At 34.7% G+C, this 15,732-nt stretch overlaps 2 protein-coding genes across 4 annotated transcripts in view; one reads left to right on the forward strand and one right to left on the reverse strand.

The window, feature by feature from the left end:
- Positions 1–9,377, reverse strand: part of LOC126924796 (IQ motif and SEC7 domain-containing protein 2) — a 138,905-nt gene extending 129,528 nt beyond the window's left edge. For all 3 annotated transcript variants that reach the window (XM_050739656.1, XM_050739658.1, XM_050739653.1), the window contains exon 1: positions 8,812–9,377. In XM_050739656.1, coding sequence (XP_050595613.1) covers positions 8,812–9,041 — 230 coding nt within the window. In that variant the 5' untranslated portion in view covers positions 9,042–9,377. The remainder of the gene's footprint in view (positions 1–8,811) is intronic.
- A 1,545-nt stretch (positions 9,378–10,922) lies between these two features.
- LOC126924816 (myotubularin-related protein 14) lies at positions 10,923–15,573 on the forward strand. The gene is made up of 6 exons (XM_050739712.1): positions 10,923–12,711; positions 12,798–13,354; positions 13,822–14,141; positions 14,232–14,694; positions 14,767–15,102; positions 15,193–15,573. Exons 1-6 carry the CDS (start codon positions 12,625–12,627, stop codon positions 15,359–15,361), a joined length of 1,932 nt encoding a protein of 643 aa, XP_050595669.1. The 5' UTR covers positions 10,923–12,624; the 3' UTR covers positions 15,362–15,573.
- Positions 15,574–15,732: the final 159 nt, after the last annotated feature.

Below are 15,732 nucleotides of genomic sequence, written 5' to 3' on the forward strand. Positions count from 1 at the left end.
TGCCGAAAATTTTACTCGGACTGTGAAAATAAAAATTCAAATGAATTATACGGACGAAATAAAAATTCACGCTTTGAGAGAAGAGGTCTTTGATTAAATCTATCGCGAACAAATTTCGTCGACTAAAGTGGTATTTAAGTTTCTTTTTAAATGAAAGTTAAATTGAAATTTCTTTTAACTTCCGACCTCTACAGTTTCCATTATAAGCGAATGGCCGAATTAATTCGATATTCCTAACCATGTCTGACTTAATTATTCTTAATATTTTACATATTTTCGAACGATCGATAACGTAGATGAAATATCTTCCTATGCGTAGCGCGAAGAAAAATTCAAACTTTAAATTCGAATATTAAAAAAAAAAAAAGAAAAGAAAGGGAAAGCAGAAAGATAAAAAGAGAGAATATCGAAAGTTCCCTTACAAATACAGTTATTTAGAAGATCGCGTTCCTGTTCTTTATACAACTTCGCGTGTTTTGATACTTGGCTGCTCTTAATTAACTTCCAACTTTCCAAGAATTAATAAACAGCCTGCCACAAGCCAATAACCGTAACAGCTGGTCGATCGTTCTCAACGATGTATCGAACGTTATCGTGATCAAACGCAGTTTGAGCTGAGCTACTTGTTTGCGCAGCTGTGGTTACGTACCACGAACAAAATCAACGTAAAATTCCGTGTTTTAGAATATAAGAGATTAGCAAATTGCCGACAATTATTCCAGGTAAAATTAATTTCCACGAACAATTATCGTTACCATCTATTGCGTTTAGGCTCGCGATCGTTCTAACGTTAGAAACGTACAAATGGTTTGAAATCGTCCAAATAATCATGAACATTGCAATTTGTAAACGTAGGAATGGAGACTATACGGTGACAAACTTACAACTTGGAAAAGATGGAGAGAGAGAAGAATTTGCGAGGAAAAGCGAGTTTAAAGGTAAAGGCGCGACGTTTGGAAAAACTTTGGTAAATCGATTGCTTAAAAAGGGCGAATCGAATCGGGACGAAAGTGGAGAAACCGTGCGAACAGCGTCCCACAAGAATCTGTGAACAGAATTCTCAGAGATCGAATGGAACCAAAGCAAACGTGTCAAAATTCTATAATATAATAAATTCACGGTAAATTTTCCTTCGAAAATTCAGGCGACAGTTCCTTTTTTCACCGATCGAATCTGTCGCATAGATCCGACCGAATGGAAACTAGAAAAATTGGAGAAAAAAAAAAAAACGATTCTATTCGTGTCGCGATAGTTGTTCAGCGCGCGTGAGATTCCCAAACAGAGTCCTAACGCGATCAAAACTGGCGGAAGATCGAGCGGACCAGTTAAATGAATATAAAAACGTAGAAATTCGATGGAAAAAAATTGGCAAGTCGAACGAACGTGTCTCGACGAAAGGCGAACGAATTGGGAAAATCCCATTTACAAAAGCGACGCGCGTGGTCTCGCTGCGAACTAAATCTCCGAGCAAAAAGAACCTAATCTAATTAACGACCACTGAGATAAATACAGAATATCATGCGAAATGAAGGCCGGGATAGATGAAAGGCAGAGCGAGAGATCGTGCGAATCCAGAAAAGAAGGATGAACAGACTCGTCGAATAGGGTATCGATTTTAGTGGCGACAGACTCACACGTGGAAAGAATTGCACACGCTTTCGGTTGCAATATTGTGCAAGTACGCCGACCGGTTAACCGGTCACGCCAAATATATCCACACCTGGTAATTGGTCTGCCATGATTGGAAACTCGGAGAAATTTGACACACATTCGCCACACTTGTTTGTACACATTTATTTTTTTTACACTCCAGTTTTCTCACATGTCCAATGTCAGCCAATACCCTCGTACTGTACATTTTATTAGCCCTTCAATTCTACTTTCAATTAGCCCTGAAACGAACATACAACGACGAGCATACGCGCCATGGCTGGAAGACAACAGTCCCATGGACAGTCGAATACCACTTTGATCCATCTTCGTTCGAAAACGTCTCTCACCGTCGCGAAGAACATACGCGAGGTTCGTGGAATTTTCGTTCGTTTGTTCAAAAAAGTTTGTTTGTACACGCGTCTAAACGGAAATTGTCACGTTCGAAGCAATTTCCATTAGATTGAAAATAGATTTTCGTCGATGTTTCTCTCGCCATGCTGAGAACGTCTTTCGCAATACCACGCATCTATGGCGCGTTCTAGCTCTCGTTCGGTGATTTTCGGTTTCTATCTTCGATAGTTTTCGGAACGTTGTCCTTTCGTGACCTTTTTTCATCCTTCGGGCCGATACAAAACAGTCGCTGGAAGCCATATCGGGTGAATGGCGGTTGCGGTATCGATACCGCGCTATTTTTGCAGACGAAGTTTTTCAAAGCGATCGGTCTAAACGTTGCTTTCCCAACGAAAACCTCTTTCGTCGATTAATCGTTACGATCGACACCGCTGCGAAGTTGCCCACTGCTATCTCGCACCGCGTCCCTCCTTCCAGTTAGAACACTCAACGACCCGAGCTGTTCGTGCACGCATATAAATTAGTTAGAAACGTTTACCAAATGTCCAGCCGACAAATTGTAAAGTACGAATTAAATAAAAAAAATAAATTAAGACATGCTCCGTGTACGGACAATACCATTTGTTCGATACTCGGAGAAGGAAATTAGTTCAACGACTCGTACAACTCAAACAGCAGCTATTCCCGAATGCGACTGTCTTACTCGCCAAGACAAACGTACGTTCCACGAACAAACATACACTGTCGTTTCTCTAAGACTCCACAATGTTGAAGTATAAATTTTCTTTTTTTATATTTTAATTTGTGCTTTACAATTTGGTAAATTTTTCTAACTTTGTTGTTAAATAACACGCGGATGGCTACCCCCAGAGGGATACCATTTTCGAGTTTATGTCTATTTTATTTCTTTGAGTTCTTTGAGTTTCTTTTTTTATTTTTTTTTTTTAATTTTTTATTTTAATTTCTGCTTTACAATTTGTCCAGTTGGACATTTGGTAAATTTTTCTAACTGAACATCGCACGCGTGAACATTTTTTCATCAACAATTGCAGGAAACTTGTCCTACGAAATTTTCACGTCTCGTACGAATCGATTTCTAACTAACGATGCGTCTGATGCTTCACGCGGTATATAACAGTGCGGGAAAATATAAGGATTTTACACGCACGAGTTTTAACCACGTTTCTTTCTACTCGAGTTAATTTCAGTTAATTCTATCGATAAACGCACCTGCACGGGTCCCGATACATTGAATTCTCAGCAAGTCGAATATTCAAAATCGCTCGGCCACACGAGAAACGTGAATTTAGCTGTTGGAGGCCTGCGCTTCCTAAATAAGGTCTGTTCACGGTTATGCGCGTACGAGGGCGCACACCGAGCGATTTCTCACAAAGGCTCGGGTGTGGATGTGTGAATTCGCAAGGTTAAGCGTGCTTCGAGCCTCGTATCGTCCATCTGAACGAGAAAAATGGCAAGAAGAGAATCGTTCCCACAGGTTGAGTCAGACGGATGCGACTGCAATTCGTGTCCCTAGTTGCGTTTCGCTATTACGAACCTAATTAATCATCGATCTTGACGTATAATAATCGCTAGACCGCGGTTTTTTATGCGTTTGCGAGAAATCCGAAGAGGCGACGAAAGCATCAAATTACACGTAACGCAAGAAAATATATCGCACAAATGTTCAAAGTAACGCAATGTAAAAAATGTAGTGAGACAAAAAATCTTTTCGATCGTATCGATAAGAGAAATGAAGCACGTTGTTAACACACGATCTCTTTAGGTGTGAGGTGTATGGCTAGGGAAAATACCTAGGTAGTTCGATTATCAATTCTTCTTTTTTTAGAAAAATTTTAACACAGTATAACTTCAATAAAAATTTCGTTATTTTTTAAACTCCTCATCAGTGAAATTTGCATTAAGAATTAATCGCGAATTATTTTCCGAATTGATATTATCAACAATTTTTATTTATTACAGTATACAGTAGGTAATTTTTTTTGTATTAAATTATAGGCAGCAATTTAGAACACGGAATAACCTCTCCTCGGAAAAATTATTTCTTTATTTAGTTTATATTCGAGGCACCGTCTACACTTCGGACTAAACTTTTAGAAACTAATAAAAACAGAAGAAAAGAACATAGATGTCCGTTCATAGCAAACAAATGGTCGCCTTGTGATTCTTTCAATTTATATTACGGTCCACGTACAAAGATAATTTACTTGCGTACTGAACGCACGCACTACTTTCTTATAACAATCCAAGGCAAATTGTAAAACAATAGAACAATTGATCGTTTCGAATCAGATATTTTTATCTTTGTACAGAGATACCAACGGATTGAACATCCTTTCTTCAGCTTTTGATAAAGGAAAGGAAAGCTCACATAAGATTACGGTAATTCCTATTAATTGTATCGGGTGCAATGGTTTGTAAGTTAGAAATCGACTAAAATAAACAGCAAAGAATATTCCCAGCTGTTGAAAATACGCTAGTAAAAATTGCTAAGATAAGGTGTATCTACGTATACCCGCGGCGCATGTCAGCCCTGAACGTATCCTGTATTTTCAACAGCTGCAAGTATCGTTAGCTCAAAAGCGTACCGGCGTACCTACTACCTGAAAATATCGATTCGTTGGTATTTCTGCAAGAAAACAAAGATATCCAATTTCAAATAATTAATCGTCGTTTTATTATTTATCAGAAAAAAGTTTCTCTATTACCCGAGGCATTATAAACGCGCGAGTGATACGACTATGACTAGAGTACTCAGGTACAACGTACCGAGTATCCGGGTACCCGACGTCGACAGGTCGGGTAGTAACAGCTCTAATCTCAATTATCTGGTGTAGCCGAGTATCTGATACATAAGTAACAGCTCTAAGTACTAAGACCTTTGTTGGCGATTATACGAAATTCTAGTTCAGCATTGAGCGTGTCGAATGATCAAAGATTCCAGAATTTCGCAATTTACGATGCACCCAGACAATCGATAATATCGTCGCATAATCGTCAAATTAACCTAAAAGAATGAAAATCTGAAGAGAACTACTTTTACCCTTCTAGAATATTAAAATTACCCTATTCCGTCTATAAAAAAAAGAAAAAGAAAAAAAAACACAAATAGTTACATGAATTTGTATTATTATATGTTAACCTAACCTAATCTGACCTAACCTAACCAACGAGGTATCACGTGGAAGAAGGATGAAACACGATAGTTTCCTAGAACCTGAAGACGATACGTATCAACGTATCTCGCCTGAAAAATCTTCGCACGCATATGAAATCGATCGGCCAGAGAGAATCGCGAAATGTACAGTTAGTTTTTCCGAAGCGTATTACGGGCCATCGATTGTTCGACGAGCAAAAGCATGATTTTAGATAACGCGGAGCGATTTAATGATCGACCCAATTTCACTACGAATAACAATGCAGCATGTGAGAGGTTTCCTGTGTTCTCTTCGTGTCGCAATAATCAATAGGAACAGCCCGGCTGCATCAAGGTTAATTGTCCGTCTATTAGTCACTGTTATCCGTAAAAAAGAGCCTGCTATTCTATTAGCTTATTCAATTTTATCGCCACTCGGATAATTCTGCTGATTATCAAGCAACTATCTATAAGAAATAAAAATGTTTTACTACGAGAATTTCGAAATTTTTCTATCTTACTATCGGGGTATCTGTAATTTTATAATTTACCGATATCGCGTATATATCGTATTTATTGTATTGAATAATGCATACGTCGTGCAAATGTTATTAGCTGGAAAATGTATAAAATTGGGAATATTGAATTTCTGCTGCATATAATTGTATGCGATTCTCTTATCTTCCTCTTGGATATTTTATATTTCAATATTTTTCTTCGTACTGTCTACTCTTATTCTTGCAATTTTTCTAACGTCTCAGCTTCTAACTTTTTAATATCCCTTAATCTATATCGTAGATTATTAATTGAACAATTTACAATATTTATTTTGATATTATTTGATACAATCACGATTGTAATCTTCTTCGCGCGATTTTTATGCTTTCGTTACTTTCTTTAATATTTCTTGATGCACCTATTGAGAATTACTAATTGAAGGATTTATAGCGTGGAGGATGTGAAACGGAAATTAAGAGTACGAAGAATTTGAAATTTTGAAACAACACTGAAAGCTAATTATTATTATTGCTTGGTACCGTGCATATTACAGGTCGTTAAAGTGTTTATACATATGTATTGTATGTATAACGAATGTATAATGTATAAGCTTGGAAAACATACGGACAACGTTGATCTGTTAAATGCTTAATTACATAATCTGCTACAACTGCCACGAAATAATGGAGAAAATCAATGCATAACATACCGCCGGCGGAAATTCTCAATGACGCAACTTTTACTAATTAGATTATGTCATGAAAATTGCACGAAACCGGTGAACCAAAACTCACGAAATAAATCGCTTGCTCGAAAATTTCTGTTGTCTGCGTTTTAATAAATTAATACGAAAACACGTATAACAACTTATATAGGAAAAGGTTCCTTTGTGTTGTGCTTTTTTACGTTCTTTCGTTATCATACAATTAAATTGGTTCCTGATATCGTATAATGTTTCGCGAGACACGCAACGTTATTCAAAACCGATGAACAACTTTAGCGATTATGAAATTTCCACTCGATCAGAAGTTTCGCTGGAAAATTCCATACGCCGCGTGTATACTCATCCCCGATCACCAAACTGATCCGCATCGTTTATTTCATCGCGAGAATACCAGACGCAGTTAATTAAAAAGACTATCATAAAAGATTTCGCCGAGAAAGAAGAATAATGTTTTAAATTTACATATTAAGAGATGGAAATTCTTTGGCCTTCTATTATTTATAGTTAAGGTTATCGCGGTATATATATATGCGTGAATAACAAATTAGTAATACCGATAAATAGACATAATCGTACGAAATTTCGTATAAAAATATTCGACGACTGCAGTGCTATCGAGTTCGATAATATCGATTACGATTTACGATATACGATCATAAACGGTTCTGATTGCACTAAGAAATGATCGTAAATCAAAATGCTTGTTCATTTGAAAGAATTAAAAAGATGTTACTTCGTTTTCAGTTACTAAATATAGTAATAATATATATATGTATAAAGTATTTTACTAAATGGTTTAAAAATCATGTAATGTTACACTGTGCTATAGAGCAATAAAAATAAAGTTTAGATCTAATCTTCCTCGATAAGCTCTTAAGAAGACCTAATATTTCATTAAACAATAAAAAAAGATTTTAGAACGTTCTATTATATTAAAATGTAAATATAAAATAATTTAAAAATGATTAAAGAGAAAGAAGTTCTTAATTCACAGTATTTTCTATGTAGCCCGTTAATTAATGATATCGATAATAACAAAATGACGTATAATTTTATGACGAAACAAACTATGTACTTAGATCAGTTTAATATCTCCGCATCAGCGAGCAACGTTCGCGAAAGGCGTTAATTTAAAGTGTCGATAAGTATCGCGTGAAAGATACCAGAAGCAAAGAGCCGCTGATCCATTATTTATACGCCACTGCATTTCCACGCTGATATACGGACGCTTTGCTGAATTATAACCACGAAACCTTCACCTATGCCTGTGTAACATAATCGCGACAACACAAACAGCGTAGCGCGTTTTTTCACTATAAGGGCTGCGTGTCATTGTACCGATCCGAATTGTAGCATAAACCGTGCTCTTTTCATGGATTCAAATAATTTTAAATTAGAATTTCACATTTCCAATTACAAATTAATATTTCACACGTATACGTATGTATAATTATAGTATATGTGTGTATAATTTTATAAGAACTTTTAATAATAATATATAATATATAGTATAATATAATATAAGGTGACAAGTAATGACATCTTTGTCATTAGACAAAGATGTAAATATCAATTTCAATTCTTTCATATTATACGAATCTACCTCATACAAGGTTCCACTATATTTCCACTGATAATATAAATAGAAAGAAATCTGTCAGTTAGGGAACGAGTATTTTTTCATTTCCGAAAAAAATTTGTCGAAAATAATCTATTAAATATATCTATATATATTTACAACGCGTCGTACCTATTCATTCTACCGGTATTGTATATGTATATAACCTTTTTGGCAAGTTATATAAATCCCCATTATACACTGGATAATGGATGGGACACTGCATAAATCGCATACCATATATTCTAACGAACACAATAAATCACGAAAGTATTCAAACACTTACCATAGAATGTTTTTATCAATAAATATATCAAATATGTATCGTATATGAAAGAGGTTAATCCGCAAATGCTATATAATATTAAAAGAATATCTCGAGAAAGTTTTGAAAAAAGATTGCCAGAAAAAAGAACTAGATTTCGTTAAAAATTTAATTAACGATATGCATGCAATTATTTTACGAAAAAGGAATGGCCACAAAATATGAACTACAACGTGATATTAATTAATAATACCATACGAATATTTTTGTCTCAACGAAACGTTACCATTGTGCGAATCTCGCTTCATTATAAGTTACCAAAGAGTTTAATTAAAATATGTTTCCGTAAATTTAATATTGCGAGTCCCTGTTCATAACACACAATTACATATAATTTGAATATATTTAAAAATATAGAAAATATTTCTCTCTTTATTTTTACGTTCCAACTGTCTACATGCTTTTGTCTTTCACTGTACGTAATATGTTTCTGGGAGTGAAATACTTTCGTCAACCACTGTAAATACAATAAACTTGAAAGAAAATACCTGTCATCCAATAGACGCGTAAGATCAGTCATCTCGCGCTCGAACTTAAATTTTGACACCTCGCACAGAAGGGCGTCACGTTCTCCGATGACCTCTGAAAGTTCACGTTGCAGTCTCTCGATCTCTGCATATTGCCGGCTGATCAGTTGATTCTTCTCCTCGAGGATGCTTTCGACGTCGGGGTCCAGAAGACCGGCCGGGTCACCGACACTTCCCAGTACCGCGCTCATACCGTTTGTTTACTTTCACTGAGCCGCACCACACACGTTTTCGTCCCGTACTCGTTCGGCACTGGTACTCCGTCAACGTTTTCCACCGATTAGATAAAAAAAATCAACGACGATCACGAATGACACGCGCGTCCACTATCAGCACGCGCCACGCGAACGAACGCCCCCGTCCCCATAACCAATACGAATATCACGCAGGATAGACGCTCTGCCCGTGAAAAAATCAACAAAGAATCATCCACGGCGCGGTACACCGTTTCAGCGCGTACTCGCCATCTTACATCTATTGCCACCTCTCGGCCGAATGCCAGTCCTGATTCACGATCGTTCCCGTATTCCAATTCCGCCGGATCGTTTGTCCAGGGATACTTTCACACATGCGCATGCGCGCACCACTGGAATGGTCTCGTTCCATTCCAAGCAAGGACCAATAAGAATTTGTAGCACCTGACATCTGGTAGCGGAACCGAGAATTTGAAAATTTAAATTAACTTCCATAGAATTATTGTTGATATTTTTACTTATTTTTAAGAATGATTTTTAGATTTAAGGAGAAGGGTATTGTTATTTGTATTTTCTTGTGCTCTGAATGGTTTAACATCGAAGAGACTTGATGGTATTTTGAAGAGAATTATTTTTATATGTATTGAAAATTGAGTTGGTTGTAATTCGTAGAGATGACGCTTAGGGCTTCGAAAACACACTGACCGATTCTAGAAATTGAAAGTTAAGGAAAGTGGTTGTTGAACTGCGAACGTTTATGCAAATTATATTTTCATGAATAAAGAAATATAAGCTAAATAATTTCATTTTCTTTTAATAATAACAATTTGTCGATTATCTATTATTTATAATAACCATTTGATAACAATTTTTAGACCGTTGTTTCTTTAAGAGAATGTTACTGTTTAAAAACTTTAATATTAGCAAAAGCGTCAATTAGAAAGAATTTTCGATTACGGTTTTATGTAGATTTACATATTTTCTCTTGTACGATAAGACACACTGTTTATATCTTCGTAATATTACGAACTCATATGGCGATGTCTCAAATTCAAAATTAAAATGATTATAAAATTCTGTTTTATAGATTTAAACACAATTATCGAGGATTTTCTAGAACATTGATGTTTTTTTTACATTTTTTAAATCACCAAATGTAAAGACTTAAGAAATTTGTGAAAAAAATGTTGTACAACTGTAAATACAATCTCACTTTGACAGCAATGTATAAGACTCATTGCTGCTACAGTTTGAATAGATGTAAAACTCAAAGAGGATTTCTTGGAATTATTTGCATAAATGAATATATAACTAATGAATTCTTTGTGTAAATCAGCAACTCTTAAAATCTAGCGTATCATTTAAATAATTTTAAAAAATATGAATATGTGAAAAATCCATAATGATCATATTCAAATGTATATAATACCGTATAATATGCGAATTTATCAATTCTCAAATGTAAATTTTGTAAATTTCGTTTCAGTATTATCATCCTGCAATAACACTGCAACAACTGCTCTATTTAATAGAAATACAAGTAAAACTATATATATTATAATACATTTCGAATTATTTTACATTTATAAAATAAAATTTATTAAAAGTATACAAATTTTACTAGATTTAGAAGATTAATTTTTACATTTTAGGCATTCAATGTATTTTGAAGCTATGGGATTTCTTCTAAATACAATAATTAAAAATATATGAGATTTATACTGTAAATTTTGAAAAATTGACCCAAACAAATTCCAGGTCAAATATAATGTAAACGTAATTAATTAGTCTAATCTATGATTCCATTATCTTTAATATTTAAAGATGATAGCTTTTAAGAACTAGAACTACAGCATCAAAAATGTAAAATTGGCTATACCACCGGAGCAAAAGCACGCGTTCTCCACATTGCAAAAATAGGTTATCTTTCTACGCTGCGTTTCACTTCGTACTTTCGTCCTGCCAGACGAGTAGTTTTCTCATCGCTGACGTATCGTACGATAAAAACGAAAAATACGGTTGTTACATACAAATTAAGATAATTTTTCCGTTGTTCATTGTCGCGTGGGTGAAAGAACAAGAAATCAAGGTCGACGTACTGTACTGTGATAGCCAGAGATCGACAGGCGAAGAAGAAGAGGGACACGCTCTCTTGTCCTTTTAAATAACTATAATCTCTAAATGCGACACGTGAACGGTGATAAGGAGATAACAGATTTTTCGGTGTACAACCGAGGAAAAGTAACGAACAAGGCGAAAAAGGATGACAGTGTATTCGGAACAGATTCGAATTGATGCGTGTAACGTAAAACAGATTTTCTCGGGTGTGATGTTTAGGTTATCTCGTCGGATCGAGATTGGAACACGATGAGATACCATGGATATTCGCCGTGACGGACTTTTCGGTTTTACGTTCGAACTACCGTTTCATGCGCATTTTTTAATGAATTCATAAGGCAATATTAATTGTGTGCTCGCTACGATGAAAGCAGCGTGCATGACTTGAAGGTTAAGTCTTTCCAACGAAAGCGTTCTTGAACCATTGTTACGATGATTATTGTTGCTCAAATTCCTGCTTAAATACTTTTGTAAACGGAACACAAAATCCTCCGTTTGACTTTTGTTGTGTCGATAAATAAACAAAAAATTATTTTTGCGGCACGAAGTGCTGTTCGAAATTCAAATTTTATGATTCAATACAAAAGAAAAAGTAATAACAAAAAAAAGGGATACATACGATTTAAATAATAGAGTGAAGCTATTAAGTGTAAATTTGTCGAACTAACGAAAATAAATGAGATATAGTATATGATATTCGAACTCTGATGATCAAGACGTTACCGCATTGTTTCGTCGCTATAATTTGTATATGAAAGAAGAAGCTTGTTAAACGATAATTTATAAATTTAAGATTATTTTATTTATTATAATACGTCAGCGCGTATAAAAGAGAAATATATATATATATGTATATTTCGGTTAAATAAGCGATCGAACAATCGTAGATTTTATTCTTTAAAAGAATAATAGTGCTATTAATACAATGTGCAACTGTGTAATGTTTGTTTAATAATATTTTACGATGATCGTTTATATTTATTTGAAAATAATTGTACAGACATTAAAACGTTTTTTGAGGTGAAAATTCATGCTTTCTTCTATAACTTTAATTATCAATACTTTTTATTTTTCTGACAATCAGCATGAGTTTATTTTATAAACATTCTGTTAATAAAATCACCATCATATTCTAGAATTAAAGCATTCATGTATTCTGTAACTAATATGATGCTCTCATAGACCTTAGAACGTTATTATGTTTACATTTAAACCAACGTCCTTTACACTTAATAAGAAATCATGACAAGTAGAAAAAAAAAGCTTTAAATTGTGATGTGGTATATTTTAAATACAGTATTTGTGCCATTCCTTTCATACACAAGACATTGGCTACAATTAATGATTCACGAGCATCCTTATGAAAATTATAGAAACTTAGGACCATTTTAAAAAAGAAACCAAAAATTGTCCCTTAGTTTGAAAGTTTGGATACCACATACTTGAAAAACCTGCTTCAATCATGACAGAAATTAACATCCAAGATTTACAGGACCTTCTTGTACACTTCTCGAAAAATACCTATAGAGCCAAGGATGCAGACAGCAAGGTAACTTTTTTTATTTATGAATTAACAAACTTATGAATTAATCTTTCTGCTTTAAGATATCACACAATAATTCTTTTTGTTTCTAGAGTCAAGCAATCATGCAAAGATGTCTGCTGCTCACTGATTTAGATTATACTCATTCTATCATAAACAATAATGGAGGTGATCTCAGTGCACACTATCCTAGCCATCTTATCATTTTAGAATATGAGAAGTGTAGGAATCCAAATTTGTGTGATACGCCGCCACCACTGCCACGCACATCAGAAACTATATACGAAAATATGTATGATTCTAATAAATTGAAGGAATTGATAAAAAGTGCTAGATTTGCCAGGTGTCGTTCAAGATTTCCACTGCCGGTAATATTGTATAAAGGTAGACATGTATGCAGATCGGCTACTTTGTCCGGTGGACCAGAAATTTATGGTAGATCTGGGCTAGATTATTTATTTGCTGGTAGTGAAGGAACAGTTTCTATTGAACAGCAAGTAGATGAAGCTCGTGCGACTGACTCTGTACTTAGTGATTGGCAATTGTTTGATAAAGTTAGACACCAAGACATCAAGCTTTTGAAAACTCTTAACGTAGGAATTATTATTGATTTTATGGTCGAGAAGAAGAAAGTCAAGTTTGGAATGAAGTAAGTAATCAATTTTTACGGTAATATTTGATGCATGCATTAATTGTGAAAATAATGGCTTTCAGATAATACCTTTTCCCATTCTTTGATTTAACATTGTTTGCAATATTAGTAAAATAAAATTAATTACTTGAAATAGCATAAAATAAATCATAGAATAATATTTTTGATCTTAATTGTAAATTAATTTTTTGTTATTAATAGCTAGCTTGTATATTAAAATATTTTTAAATATTGTTTGAATATAGTACAATAGATTTTCATTAATGCTCTTGTGATCAAAGAATTGCCTGGACACAAAGAGATTTAGAAATAAAAAACAAGCAGAATTATGTGGAAATGCAGCCTTTCAGTTTTTCACAGAGACAACAAAGTTTCATTAGCAGTTAATAACGATCAGTATTTTTTATTTTATGAATCCATTTTTAAAGAAACTTAAACAGAGCTCTTTTGTTTGATACCCCTAGCGTGACATCCTCAGAGAAAGTAGACAAAGAGAAGAGGTACTCTGACTTCACCCTAATTTCACTGCCATATCCTGGATGTGAATTCTTCAGGGAGTTTAGAGAAAATGACTACTTGGCCCAAGGCTTGGTATTTGATTGGTCTCAGACCCATGTAGACGCGCAGATTGGTGTGCCAGAAGATTCAATTTCTACTCAGTTACGAATCAATTGGGATCAATATCAAATCTGGGATCTAGTAAAATTAACTCAAAATTATTTAAAACTGATATTAAGATATTTGAGTGACAGTAACAGTGGAATATTAATTCATTGTATCTCAGGTATGCATTTTTCCTAACAAATAACGATTTTTTAATTTAATTAATAACGAATAATTACGTAACATAATCAGAATTAAACTCTGTTTATAGGATGGGACCGTACACCTTTATTTATTTCATTACTGAGGATCAGTTTGTGGGCTGATGGTGTAATTCACACAACACTGAACGCGCATCAGATTCTTTACTATACCATAGCATACGACTGGATGCTGTTTGGCCATGATTTAGAGGATCGACTAAGCAAAGGAGAGGAAATATTCTTCTTTTGCTTTTATTTTTTAAAGCACATTCATGACGAAGAGTTTAGTATTCATCCGCGTCATAGCAGATCTAGGCACTTGGTTTTACGTAACGACAGTGACTCGCAGTTAGACAACGCTATGTTCGATAACGAATCGGTAGTGACATTGAGTTCAGTTAGTTCCAACTTAAGTCTGAATAGTTGGTGTAGTTCTGTTAGTCAAAATAGCAGAGATAGCCAAGATAACAATCCACCAGCTGTGTTTCATTGCTCTTCCGCAGAAAGTCAAGACGACTATCTTAGTTCTGGGTACATACACTTTCTTTCTTATCGTATTTAGTATACATTTCTCTCCAATTAATTTAATTGCTCATTTTATAGGAACGTGGTACCATGGTCAATTCATACTTCTCCAAATAAAGAAGGAATTGCTCATGGATCACGGTCACCTTTGCCACCTAATCGGACTTCTCCCGTCGCAGTTCCCGTACCTGGACGTCTTCGACAACGAAACGAATCCTCCTCGTCTGGTGGTTCATGGCAGATGATATCTGGAACCGGAAGTTTACGTGGTTCTACAACTGCTAATGCTCCGATCACAGACGGAATGGCATGTAGTTCAGTTTCGAAACACCCCGGTGAAAATTATACTGTACATACGTCCCAAGAATCAAGCACGACAATTATCGAGGACGAAGTATGTGCGTCGTTGGCACAGTAAGTACCATAAAGATTTTTAATTACCATAAAGTGTTTTTTATTCAATAAAACGAATTACGGTTCCTACGTTTAACGTTTCTATTCTAGATCCCGCAAAGAAAAGTTACAATGTTTAAGAAGTATATTTTACAGCGCTTATAGTCAAACTGTTGGGTTCCGAATGAAGGATAATTCCGATTCTGTTGGCTTAGGTCAACTACTAGGAAACTTTGTCGAGAAAGTTGGAATTCTTTCCGTTCAACGCACATCCTTGTGACTATAACATCATTAATTTCTCATTCCCTCTCTTCCCATCATAAGTTTACTGTTATCAATTGTTTGACTCAATTTAGAATTTTATAAGAATGCTATACAATGAAAATAAAACAATTGTACATTGTCGTTTATGCGAATAATGCGTTGTTATACAAAAAAGAAAGAATAGCGTGTAATCGCGTGACATGAATAAAAACTTGATATTTTTGTATATATATATAATATTTATATGTATATATATGTATATATCTATATATGTATATATATATGTAAATGCGCGCGTGTGTCTACTAGTTTTGCTTTATAATTTACTGATGATACATGTATGTGTATTTGCAACTACCATCTGTATAAAAACGTTATTTGCACAGA

Source organism: Bombus affinis, chromosome 15 (genome assembly GCF_024516045.1).
Source record: "Bombus affinis isolate iyBomAffi1 chromosome 15, iyBomAffi1.2, whole genome shotgun sequence".
NCBI classification, from domain to species: domain Eukaryota; kingdom Metazoa; phylum Arthropoda; class Insecta; order Hymenoptera; family Apidae; genus Bombus; species Bombus affinis.

Excerpts from the sequence above, each read along its gene's own strand:
- LOC126924816 (XM_050739712.1), top strand. The coding sequence starts at position 12,625 with ATGACAGAAATTAACATCCAAGATTTACAGGACCTTCTTGTACACTTC. Across the intron at positions 13,355-13,821 it reads AAAGTCAAGTTTGGAATGAA|CGTGACATCCTCAGAGAAAG; the intron begins GTAAGTAATCAA and ends TGATACCCCTAG. Across the intron at positions 14,695-14,766 it reads GACGACTATCTTAGTTCTGG|GAACGTGGTACCATGGTCAA; the intron begins GTACATACACTT and ends CTCATTTTATAG.